This window comes from Thalia democratica, chromosome 9, assembly GCF_965202585.1.
Source record: "Thalia democratica chromosome 9, ktThaDemo2.hap1.1, whole genome shotgun sequence".
NCBI lineage: Eukaryota > Metazoa > Chordata > Thaliacea > Salpida > Salpidae > Thalia > Thalia democratica.
The window spans coordinates 28,383,398-28,396,402 of record NC_139173.1 but is presented as its reverse complement, the minus strand read 5'-3'; the positions used below and the strand labels follow the sequence as shown (position 1 = coordinate 28,396,402).

Genomic DNA, 13,005 nt, shown 5'->3' with positions numbered 1-13,005 from the left:
GATGCTACGATGAATGTGATTGTAAGGCAAAACTTGCTTTATGTACTAGCAGTTACGAACCTCGGCTAATAAAATTTCAATAGCGCCCACTAGTAGAAATTTTGACAACTTCTCTCATTTTATTTTTTTCTTAACTCTATCTCAAGGTTCTTACTATTTACTGAAAAAAGGTTCATAAATATTTAAAATTGAAAAAAAAAGTATTGATTTTTTTACTAATATTTTCTTTTAATTTATTTATATTACAAAAATTTAAAAAAACTTATATAACATCCGTTTATACAGATATATATTTTTTGTTAGTTTTATGCTTATAATTTATATTTATTAATACTTAAAGTGTTTAAATATGAAACTAACTTCTTGTTCAATTAACATTTTTTGTAGTTTATTTAAAGTCTTATATTTTGTTCAAATTTTAAATTAAATTTTTTATACACGTTATGTTAAATAGTCGAAAAATATATTTATAAACATTAAACTAAACTTTAGCTTATTACCTTGTTATTTTGTAAAGATAAGTTAATGTAACTATTGAAGTTAACACTGAATATTTAAAAAAAACATTTTAAGTTTAAAATAAATTAAGATATAAAACTGTAACAAATGTAAAAAGTCAAGTCGATGATAACAAAATGATAATTTGAAAATTTAACTTATAACAAAAAATACATTTCAAAGAAACAATTTCAACAGCTAACGTCAAAAATAAGAAAAATTTTTGAGCCGTTTGTACTCATTTTTTCTCTTTTATTATCTTATATTTGTAGGAGCATTGCAAGAAGTCACTTACATGTAAAATTAGTCTCATGCTCTTGTTTATTTATAACTAGTGCTGGTGAAATTTACTATATAATGGTATTTATTAAGTGTTTAATTCAATAAAAGTTTGTAAATTTTATTTTCTTTAATATAAAGTAGTTCAATATTAAAAACTTATTTAAAATAAAAATTATATATCACGTTAAACTAGGGTTGTTTTTACTTTTATTTCTTTTCATGACTAGGTTTCTAGACAAATAAGACGTTTAAAATTTTTGTAAAAAATATAAAAACATAATTATTTTTGTTTTAATTTAATTGAAGTAGTAAATAGTTGATATAAAGCTAACTCATAACAGTCAAACTAAACTACTAAACCATAAAAAAATACAATATACCCTTAAAAATAGTTTCAGTTTATTGATTATACACTAATATATTAAAACTGCTTAGCAGACTAATTGACAATTTGTTGTGAACTTGAGTTTTTAATCTATAAAAATTGTTCTGTTAATATTTTAAGTTAAACTAAAATCAATAAATTTCATCATGGTTTCTTTGCACTTTAAAAAAATTTCCAAAATAAAGCTAGGTTTTCAAACAACAAAATTTTTGTTTCTTTATAGCAGTTTAAAAAAACTAAATATTTTACGTTTAAGTTTCTTATTTAACATAATAAACTTTCAACAATAAAATAAATAAATAGGTGCATAAATTTGTATCTAGACTTATGTGTTTTAAAAATAATTAGCTATAGTTATTTGAAGCAGTTGTATATTTAGATTTAAGTTGAACTTTCAATTACAAAAAAAATTAAAATATTGTTCAATATAATGTTTTTTATACTGTTTTTTACTTTAAACTTAACTAGTTTTATTTTTAAAAGTATAACTAGCACATTCCTTAAAACTATTTAAACATTCTTTTAGGGCATAAGTTTTCATTTATAATAATTTAACTTCAATTTTAACTACAAGTTACAGTTTATACGGAAAAAGATACAAAATATCTACTCCTAAACTTTACATGTAAAAAGTAGTAAACATAAAAAAACTTAGTATAATTGTTTTGATAGGTTGAACTTTTTCAACTTACTATATGTATAAATGAGAAAGTTTAAGAACGTTTACAGTTGTTTTTCTTGATGACTTAAAATCGATTACAAACTGACGAAAATAAAAAGTTTACTGTTAATAAACTGAGTAGTTAGTACCGTTGTTGAAATAAATTATTTTGTTTTTTTTTTTATTTTGACACTAATCAAACTACTTAAACAAAGTGCAAAACCATTTTGAGCTGGTTAGAGTTAACTTTGATGTAGATTTTATAATGTTAAAATTTGTTTCTAGTTATTGTTTTAAATATTATATTTTTTTCTTAATGTTTGTTAGTTGTTCAATCTTTGTGTATAGGTATTATGGATTTATTTAAGCGGTAAAGTTGGCAGTACTAAAATTAAAAAAATGGTGAAATACTTTTTTAAATGTGATATTGTTAAAAGAATCAGTAAATGCTCAATTTTTAACGTAATATTAAATTCTTTCTGTTTCTTGTGTTTTTAATGGAGTAAAAAGCAAATATAAACTTAATGAATGTTTACACTTCGTTTTAAAAACACTTCATCTTTAGTTTATTTCTATCTGCTACTTTCTATCGTCGTATTTAGTAAATTTAAGTGCTTAAATATCTACAATAATTTTAAAAATCATAACAGAATTTTTAACTGTTAGTTATAAATATGTTTTTATGGCCTGTTTTTGCAGTAGTCACAATAAAAAAATAATACTTGTTTAAAATAACTTTTAGTTTTAAGTACACAAAGTTGTTATATTTTTAAAAAAAGTTTCTTAAGTAGTACATATATTTTTTTTCAATTGCTTACTCGAACTCAAATATGTCGAGCTAATATACATTTTTTTCAATTAATTTTCAACTAATAAATTAAAAGATCATAGTTATGTAATAAGAATAATGAACTTTATTTTACTCAATTTGTAAAATACCTTAAAACAGGCTTTACCACAGAAATATCACTTTAATTATATTTTTTTGTGTTTAATTTTTAAATCTGTTTTTGAATACTGCTAAATCTTTTTTAATAGAGAAGTTTTTTTTTTTATTACGTAAAAGCCCAAAATAAACAATTGGATTAATTTTCTAAGATTTGACATTCAAAATAGTTTTACCTTGTTGAACAATTGTTAAACTACAAAATGTCAGAAAATTGAAAAGTACAGTTTTACTTAACTTAATGTCTGATCTTATGTAACTTTGCTTATTTTACTGAATAGTAGAAGAAAGTTTCTCTTTTGTATAAGCTTTTAAAATAGACCGCACAATTTCATACTAAATTTCTTTTTTTTTTTTTCTTGTTTAGAAAACTAATAACAAACATTAAACATTGAAACTTTTTCTTATAAAGTTAAACAGTTTATTATTAAAAAAATTCAATGTTTATGTCAAAAATTAGAAAAAATACATATCTCAAGCAACATTTAAATTTTATTCTAATTTTACTAAAATGCTTCGTTTTTAGGTTTTAGTTTGTGCTGATAATTTAAACAGTAAAATTTTGTTATTTCTTTTTTTTTTTGTTACCTAGTTTTTTATGCAGTTTTTAATTTTGATTATACTTAGCATTATATTTTTTTACTGAACAAAAATAGAATTTAAGAAAGTTTATATAGTGACTTTTCTACTCGATATAATTTTCAAGAAATATGTTTAAAATAGCTAACATTTTGCCACTTATTTATCGTTATTTATATAAAAGAATATCTATCATAATTATATATCATAAAAGTTGTGCTAAAATAGTGAAAACTTTGCTAGCAGTATAATAAGTTAAATAAATTTATAAAATTATATAAATTTATTGTTAAACTTTTATTGCGTTACGCCGTTTCCCTGCTGAGCATCATCAGACGCAAAAAAAAGCTGAAAGCAAAAGTATACAGGGCGATGAATTGGGAAATAAAAATACACACATAAAGGAAAATAAAATATACATTTAGAATATGAGTTTTAATCAATATGTAGTTTACAAAAGTTAAATTTTAAAGTTAAATTAATTAATTTTAAAAAAATTTGTAAAATATCTTAAAATAGTTTTTCATAGAATTGAACTAACTTTATAAATATTACACTTAAAATAAACTATTTGCTTGAAAAAATTAAACAATTATATATGCCTTAGGTGTTTATGCATGAAGCTTTTGAAAGTTTTATTTCTTTGTTAAACTAAACGTTCTGATTTTGTATTTTTCCGAAATTCAGTCTGAACACTATACATTAAGTTCTTATTATTTATAGGAAATGTTAATAAAAAATATTTAGCTTAAAGAAAAAATTAGAATGTTCAAAAAGCTTTACTTAAAATAACTTAAAAAGTAAGTATTCTAATTTTTATATTTTAAGTTGTACATTTATAAAGTGTTCGATAAAAATGTACTGCTTATTATAAAAAGCGCTATTAAAAATTTCATAAAAAAACTTTTACACCTTCTAAGAGATTTATAAATATAAAAGCGTTTCAATTTTCTTTTAAAGTTCATTCGTTACTTTTTTATTCAAGTAATGTATATGAATTTAATCTACAAGTTTTATATTTCTATTTTTAATTCTTAAATTCAATAATTAAAACTTTGAACTATTAATATTTTTATAAATGACTTGAAAAGACACAAAATGTTTTAACAACATTCAGAGGAATTTATAAATTTTGAATGTATAATAAAACTTTAAACAAATTAAACCGGAGAGAAATAAATATAAAAAAGTGTTTTGTACTTCATTTAACAGTGTACTTTAATGAGAAAAAAAGTATTATTTGTTACGTAAACTAAGCCAAAAATATACAGTTGAATGATTGTTTTCAAAATAAATTATCTTTATAAACGACATAATCTAACCACGAGACATTAGAACATTGAAAAGTTAAGTTTTACTTCATGTTTTTTCAATAAAATAGGAGAATTTTTTACTCTTTTAAACCATCAAAATCTATAATAACATTATTTTTAATGTAATAAGGAAGTTTATACGCTTCAAGGCATTTAGTTGCTATACAATATATATAACTTTACGTTTCAGAGTAAACTTATACTCTTGATTGTGAAAGCTATGAAGTTAGTTTTGTCGATAACGTTTGTATTGGTTTTGGCAGCTATAACTGAAGGTTAGTAGTAAAAATAAACTCTACTATTATGTTTAACAACTATTGTTTACTTTAACAACTATAATACTTTATCATGGTGCTTAAAATAATAACAATTTAAAACTAAAATATTCCAAGAAGTATAAAAAGTTAAAATGTTATTTAAGTATAAAATTGTTTAAAAGTTTTTTATGGAAAAAGTATTTTAAGCACAAATTTGTTTTCTAAAGAGCTTATAATAAAATTAAACAGCTTAATTTTGAAAACTTTTGAAAATATAAACATTTATAGTTTAAAGGCGAGTCCTGTACAAAGACGTAAAAATGTATCAGTGGTGTGCGACTCGATAACCGAAAGGTGTTTTGGTACACCAGGTCCTGGGACCAAATATTTTGAGCTTATTTTTTGTCGTTCTTATGTACTATAACTTAATCAACAAAAAATAGCTTTTTATTTTATTAAGCTACTTTTATAATTTCGTAGTATAACTTCATACTATATTAATATTTTAAAATGTGTGTCATAATGTTCTGTTTTGTATAACAACTTAACTATTCATTAAACTATTAAACGTTACAGATGTTATTTTAGCTCTTAAATCCAATATTTAACATTGTAACATTACAAAAAGAGTAAAATAAACTATAACAGATCTATGCAACTCTTAAAACGAATTTTTTTCAAACTTATTTCCAATTTGTTTTATTGTAAAATCATTCACAAGCTTAAAACTCCATTGTACCTGAAAAACACTCAAAGTTCATGTTTCAGGATGCCACAAATCACCTCCAGGCAAGCATCATCCCTTATCAAGAGAAGAAATTGAACACATGCTGAGAATTCACGGGGCAAGTGAAGAAATTGTCACGTGCGTTGTTAAGAAGGTATAAAAAGAATAACTTGTAATAGATATTTATATTATTTTATTATTATTTTATAGTATTTAATTTATATTATACTAAAGTTTTAAACCAGCTGTACGTATATATCGCCCATAAAACAACGTATTTACTTGTTTTTGTCTGTACAAATGCTTAGAAAAATATTTAAATGTAGCTGAATACTTATTTAAAATTTTGAATTTATTACTTAACTAATTAGGTGGAATGGCTCTTCAAAATCAAGTTTTTTTTTGGCTTATACAAGCTTTTGAAACGACTAATTACTTTTAAAAGAACTTTTTTTTTAAATAATTCAAAAAATTTATTAGACTAACTGATAAAACTCCTAAAATCGAAGAATATAAAATTCGATTTTTGTATTAAGTTTGTTAAATAAATTATGTAAACAACTTTAAGCTAAAATATATAAAATATGTTTGTTTTATAATAATTAACAATTAAGAAAATTAAATTTATGATAATAATTTTTTGTAAAAGTTAAGTAAAGTTGTTACAATTACAAATGTAATAACATACTATTATCTTAAAAAGCTTTGGCAAACAATTTTAAAGAAATAAGTCCTAAATTAAAACCTAATAAACATTTAGTTACTAATACTTTATTTTTTAAACTTTTCAAAAAGTTTGTTAAATTTCAAAACATTACTCATTAAAACTTATACAAAATTATTCAGTTGTTTTTATATATTATTATATACAAATATTATCAAGATTTTTGTCGTTTTGGTCTTAAACATTTGCTTCTTTTCCATTAGGTTATTTTATAAAACAAAACCCACAATGTTTTTTGAACTTAAAATTTAAAAATCCCCAAAGCTGTCATAATAAGTCATCAAATTAAGAATTTACCATAAACTTTTGTTTTATATCTTTTTGATTAAAAAGTAATACAAAATTCGATAAAATTTAAAAAAACTTTAGCTTTTTGACCTTAAAAGTTTAAAGTACTTTGCAAATTTTAAACATTACTTAATAAAAATAACATAAAATAGTTCAAATATTTTTTTAAAATGCACTTGTAAAATTGTTAAGTGATCATTTTGATCTTAAATTACTACCTTTCAAATAATATATTTTAAAATATAATACCACATTTTTAATCAACCTCAAAAGCTCGGAATGCAGTCCACTTTGAGTAGTGGAAACTCAATAGACGCAGTAAAAACACTGGAAACCCCCCTTGGTAGAGAGAGGAGAAACATTGGGAAGGAACTGATCGAAAGTGAACTGATTGATAGAAAGCATTGCCATGGAAACTGGCTTGTAGTGTGCGAAGCTGCAGAGGTTTGTAAAATATTAAAGTATGGTAAGTTTTAATTTAAAATTATGACGTAGTTTGTAGTTAGTGTAGTACGGTTTGAAAATACAGTATATTGACAAACTTTAATTGATCAAAGTACCTTTTGTTTTATACTTTCTAGAAAGGCTCCTTTTAATTTTATTTCAATATTTTTAACTTCTATAATATAAACATAAGTTTAAGCTGTACTCTAACTTATATAAAATACTTACTATTTTTAATAAAATACTTACAAACAAATTAAGTACAACAAACTTTTTTGAACCATTATAAACTAACAATTTTAAGACTATAAACATACATAAAGATGGTTTTTTTGTTGACTAAATACTAACATGTATTAAGTTAAAATTTATGATACAATTTGTAGTTATTGTAAATTAATTTTTTAAACAAACTTCTAAAGACAAGTTCTAGTCAAATACTATACTTGTCAAATTTATAAAAAGCCTACTATACTTGAAAATAAAATATTTTAAATTTCGGTAATATAAACATAAGTATAAATTATGCAGTACGTATTAAAATATACAAGCAATATAAGTACAGCTGAAAAAATATTTTGATTAAAATTGTAAAGATACAAAGAGATGAATGAATAAAAAAGCTATATATTAGAGCTACTTACAATAGTTTTAAATAGACGTTGAGTCTTATACATATTTAAAAAACAAACAAATATTTCTGCAATAGGAAGTTTAACTTATTTATTCAGGTTAGTTTAAACTATTTTTTAGAGAGCATGTTGTAGAAAAAATATTTTAATATTATTTCAGATGTGCAAAAATGAAATAGACCTGCACTATTCAAAATTACAAAACGCAGTCGACAGGCCTCCAAGGTATCAATAAGGCTTTTAATACTTGAATGAAGTATTTTTTCAAAATATTTATTCGTTTCATGTCTCAATAAAATAAATATAAATATATATATTTGTGCTTTTTTGTGTTTTGTATTTTCACACGTGGTTAGACTTCAAATTTTTTAAATAATTTTATAGGTAGTGGTTTGTAAAATTTTGTTAGTATAAAAACATTAAAAAATTATAATGTTTTATATATAACCACAAAAAATCTTAATAGATTAAAACAACTATCGTTTAAAATTAAAATTTAAAAAGAAGAACGTCTTGATAAAGGTCAAATGAGATAAACCTAAAACTATTTTAAAAGCTTTCACCTTTAATAATAAAGTTGTCAATTAAAAACTATTTATTTAGAAAGAACAATTTAGTGTATACCTGAGCAAGCCATTTCCAGTAACAACTTTGTTATAAAACGACAAAAACTTTGCAACATTTTGATTTGTTTCATTTGACATTCGTTTTGGAACTATACGAGCATTTGCTACAATAGTAATGGGTTATTAAGTTTGCACAAGTTTCAAAACAGCATAGTTTATCCTATCTGTCTACTTAACACACTTATAACTTTTCTACCTACAAATAAAAAGCATACATGCGTCATTTATTATAAATCATCCTTCAACTTTTGTAAAAATAGTAAAGTATATGTGCTCTAATTAGTATAATTTAACCTATGGTTGTTGTTATAATTATATCGATAGCAACACTTTCTTACAAAACTGTTTTCTATAACATATATGACCATACAGACTACTTAATGCAGTATACATCATTCTTATTATTATTTCGTAACGTTATACCCATTCAGCGGTCGCGTGTCAAATTTCGAAAACAAAAAATTTTGCGGGCTGCGTTTGTTGCTTAGTTACAGCGTGACCTTATTTTTGTCTTCATCACAAACTCCAGTACATCCAGTCTAAGCTTCAAGTTTTTGGTTTTAGGGCCAGACTTAAATGCTCGCGGACCGCATCCTGTTTAGAGTACAAACATGCTCGCAGGCCGCAGTTTGCCGACCCTGACTTAATCCAAAACTGAGTAGAAAAAAAGAACTGACGGCATGAAAAAAGCGGTACAAGCTAGATGTTTAGTATGCTTCGTAGCATATGTATAAAGTAATGTTGAAACTAATTTTAATTTAAGTTTTACATTAGTTGTTTAAAAGCGCTTTATTCTGCATAACTTTTTTGATTTTATTTGCAACGGTTTTGTAAAATTATCAGTGGTTTCAAACATTAATAAAATGTAGTTTTTAAAAGATGTTTTACACTAATACTCTCATACAACTAAAGTAAACTCATAATTAAAACTTATTTTGAATTTGTTGAAAATCACAAGTCGTCTAGTTTGACTTCAATTAAAATAATTCATTGCATTTAGTTTTTAATTTATATCACTTTATTAACATTATTAGAACAAAATAAATTAGTTAAATCTAATGAAACTAAGTTGCAAAAATTGCAAGTTGTGACTTATAAGTATTTGAAACAGAACATTTATATCTATAATGAAATTACTACACGTCGCAGTCTGTAAGTCGTAATTTTTAAACATAAAAAAAATAAAATGCGTACTTATTGTACACATTTGTTTATTAGATAACTTAATTATACTTTTTATAGACTCCGTAGAACTGTTCATTCTTAGAATACAGAAAAACGTCATCAGTCGAAAAAGTTACTTTTTTTACATAAAACCGTCGTTTTAATTTTTCAATTGGGTTTTGCTTGTCCAAGCTAAATACTAAAGATTTAAACTTGTCTTTCTATACACTTCCTTTTTAATACCGATTTCTCAAATTGTTAGTAGTATAGAAAATAGGATGTTATATGAATCATAAACATCAGAACGTTTATTTAAACTTATTTCTCTGCACATTATCTCAAATACAACATTTTTTTTAATTTTGAAAGTTTAGAAAACAAGCATTGGTTAGTTTAAACTAGAGGTGGGCAACGTTTTTTGCTCGGCGGGGCGGATCCATAAAATTTAGTCCTTTACGGGCCACAGCATTTTGATCTTAGTGATCTACCGGATCCAGATGGATAATGCCTTTTAAGATCCGGATCCGGCCGGATCCTAATTTGAAAATATAATCCCGATCCGGCCGAATCCTAATATAAATAATAGATTTAAATCCAGTCAGATACTAATTCTATGGATCAGGTTTATCGCTTTTTCGAAACCGTTTGAACCACAAAAACTTTTCAAGGAGGGTAGCTGTCAAACTTGCACAAGCGTACAAAATTTCACGAGGACACAAAATTGCACGAGGGCACAAAATTGCACGAAGATACTTTTGCACGTAGACAATTTTGCACGGAGATATTTTTGCACGGGTTGAATTTAATTTTAATATTTTATTAACTTTTTATTTGTTTATATTTTTTACTAACACTGTTACCCGTAACCCTAAATCTCGGTCAGCAGCTTTTATTTTTTTATTATGTTTTTTTTTACTAAAACTGTTACGTTACCCCTTACCCTTAATCGGTAGCTTTTTTTTTCTTATTAATTAATCCGTTTTTTAGTTATTCACTTTTCTTTTCTTTTATAATCATTTTTATTAACAATTTTTTTTTTTACTATCACTGTTACCCCTAACCCTTACCCGTGGTCAGTAACTTTCTTTTTCGTTTTTTGCTTAATTTATCTTTTAGGTTGTTTTTTTTTCTGTATTTTTTTTAAATCTCGTGCAAAATGACCCTCCGTGCAAAACTGTAACTCGTGTAACACCCTTGTAGCAAAATTATCTTCGTGCAATTTTGACCCGTTCCCTTTCAAGGATGATAACTTAATATTTAGATTAAGACATATATATATCAGATGTTTATATAATGTGTATGTGTAAAATTGACATGGTAGATTGACAAAGGTAAGTATTTAAAACATTAGATTTAAATAAACTCAAATATTAGGGTAATTTGACAAAGGGATATTCCAACCGAGAACAAAACAAAATATTTGGACACGGTGTTTTTATCAGTGTACTACACATTAATTCAAAAAGTTATTTTTAAACATTTTTTTTAAGTCAAACTTTTGTAGTTTTGTTTTGTAAAATTATGATACAAAATTTTATTCAAATTTTGTAATATTGATCTTAGCGGGCCGGTAGTTTTCACTTTGCGGGCCGGATCCGGCCCGCGGGCCGTAAGTTGTCTACCCCTAGTTTAAACTATACTTTAAAAGTAAAACTTGTTTATGTGTTATACGTTGGATCTGTTGTATGAAATCTGCATTTTCATTTTCAGTCAAAAAGGTTTCATCAATTGATGCGTAACGAAGTGATGGATACAAAACAAATCTGTACATCATGCAATACTTGTAGTCAAAAACAAATAAAAAGTTTAGTATTTTATATCTATTTAACTAGTCGGATGTTTTGTATACAGTCTTTAAGTGTTTTACAAAACCAGTCTGTATATAATGAATGTGTTGTTTATAGTAATAATTTTGTAAATATGTGGATTTAAGGTGTCCTTTTTTTCACTAGTCAGCTTTTTTGTATTATTATTTTTTGTATTACTGAAAAATTCTCATTTTTACAGCAATTAATTAAAAACATTGAAGACACTTTATTAAATTTTTAATTCTAAAAAAAAAGGAAAAGTACTTGCGAAAAACCAATTTTGAAAACTATATATTTTTCAACAATATTAGATAAGAGACTATAGATCTCAAACCTTTGTTTAACTATTTTGAATCATGTAAATTTAGAAGTAATGGGGGCACGAATCGGGGTACACATTATTCAACATTTTTTGCAGGAACTTTTTCCTATTTTATATGAAATTCAATATACATTTACTGGGAATAGGTCAAAATTGCACTAAGATAAAATTGCACAATGGGACAAAATTGCATGGATGAGCATTTTTCATGAGTGTAAAAAAAAACATAAAAATACTAAAAGATAAATTATTATAAAAAAAAAGAAAATAAAGTTACTGACCGAGGGTAAGGGTTAGTGGTACCAGTGATAGTAAAAAAGAATATAAATAACTTACCATTATCATAAAAATCAATGAAAACAATTTAAGTAAAATAAAAAAAAACCTACCGACCGACGGTAAGGGTTTGGGGTGGTAACGGGTCAAAAAATAAGGGCATCACTTTAGCACGGAGTGACACTTAGGCACAGAGTGGCACTTTTAAACTGAGTGACACTTTATTACAGTGTCTTTTTAACACAGAGTGACTTTTTTGCACAGGGTGACTTTTTAACCCAACGTCACATTAGCACGGGGTGACACTTTAGCACGTTCGATATTTTTAAGTAATTAAATTTAATAGTAATGAAGAATATATTTAATAAATTTTTAAAGTTTAACTTTATTTAGTCAGCATCCTGTTGATTACGCATTTTAGGCACTTTAAAGTGTGAATTCAAAGGTAAAAGTACATCTACTAAAGTTTTTTTTTTTAATATTATAGTTAAAAAGGAGTAAATTGTAAGACAAAGCTTGGCAGCTTTTTAAAGAACTTAAGCACTGAGTGTCACTTTAGCACGGATTGACACATTAGCACGGAGTGACACTTTATCACGGAGTGCTACTTTAGCACGGCGTCACTTTAATATGGAGTGACACTCTTTTTGCTTACATGACATTTTTAGCATCATGTTTAGAAATGTAAAAACATAATATGTAATATGTAGTCTAAAAGTTAGGAAGCTCTAAATATGTTACAAGCTAAAGCTTTAACTTGAACTTCGTGTTTGAAATAAAATGATACTACTTAGTTTAAAACAAACCTTAATAGGGAACGGGTCTAAATTGCGCGAAGACAAAATTGCACGAGTACAAAATTGCACGAGTCTACAAAAATGTACGAAGATACTTTTGAACGAAGACTAGTTTGCACGCGGCCACAAAATTGCACGAAGGGACAATATTGCACGAAGACTATTTTGCACAGAAGGTCAACTTTGCACGAGTTACAATTTGCACGGAAGTTCAATTTTACACGACAGACAGTTTTGCACGGACAGTCAATTTTGCACCAAAAAATACTAACTTAA

At 25.1% G+C, this 13,005-nt stretch overlaps 1 protein-coding gene across 1 annotated transcript; it reads left to right on the top strand.

Moving 5' to 3' along the window:
* Nucleotides 1-4,804: 4,804 nt before the first annotated feature.
* LOC145844465 (uncharacterized) lies at nt 4,805-8,052 on the top strand. Its single transcript, XM_082951870.1, has 4 exons — nt 4,805-4,939; nt 5,690-5,802; nt 6,934-7,104; nt 7,897-8,052. Exons 1-4 carry the CDS (start codon nt 4,885-4,887, stop codon nt 7,969-7,971), a joined length of 414 nt encoding a protein of 137 aa, XP_082807996.1. The 5' UTR covers nt 4,805-4,884; the 3' UTR covers nt 7,972-8,052.
* The last annotated feature ends 4,953 nt before the right edge of the window (nt 8,053-13,005 follow it).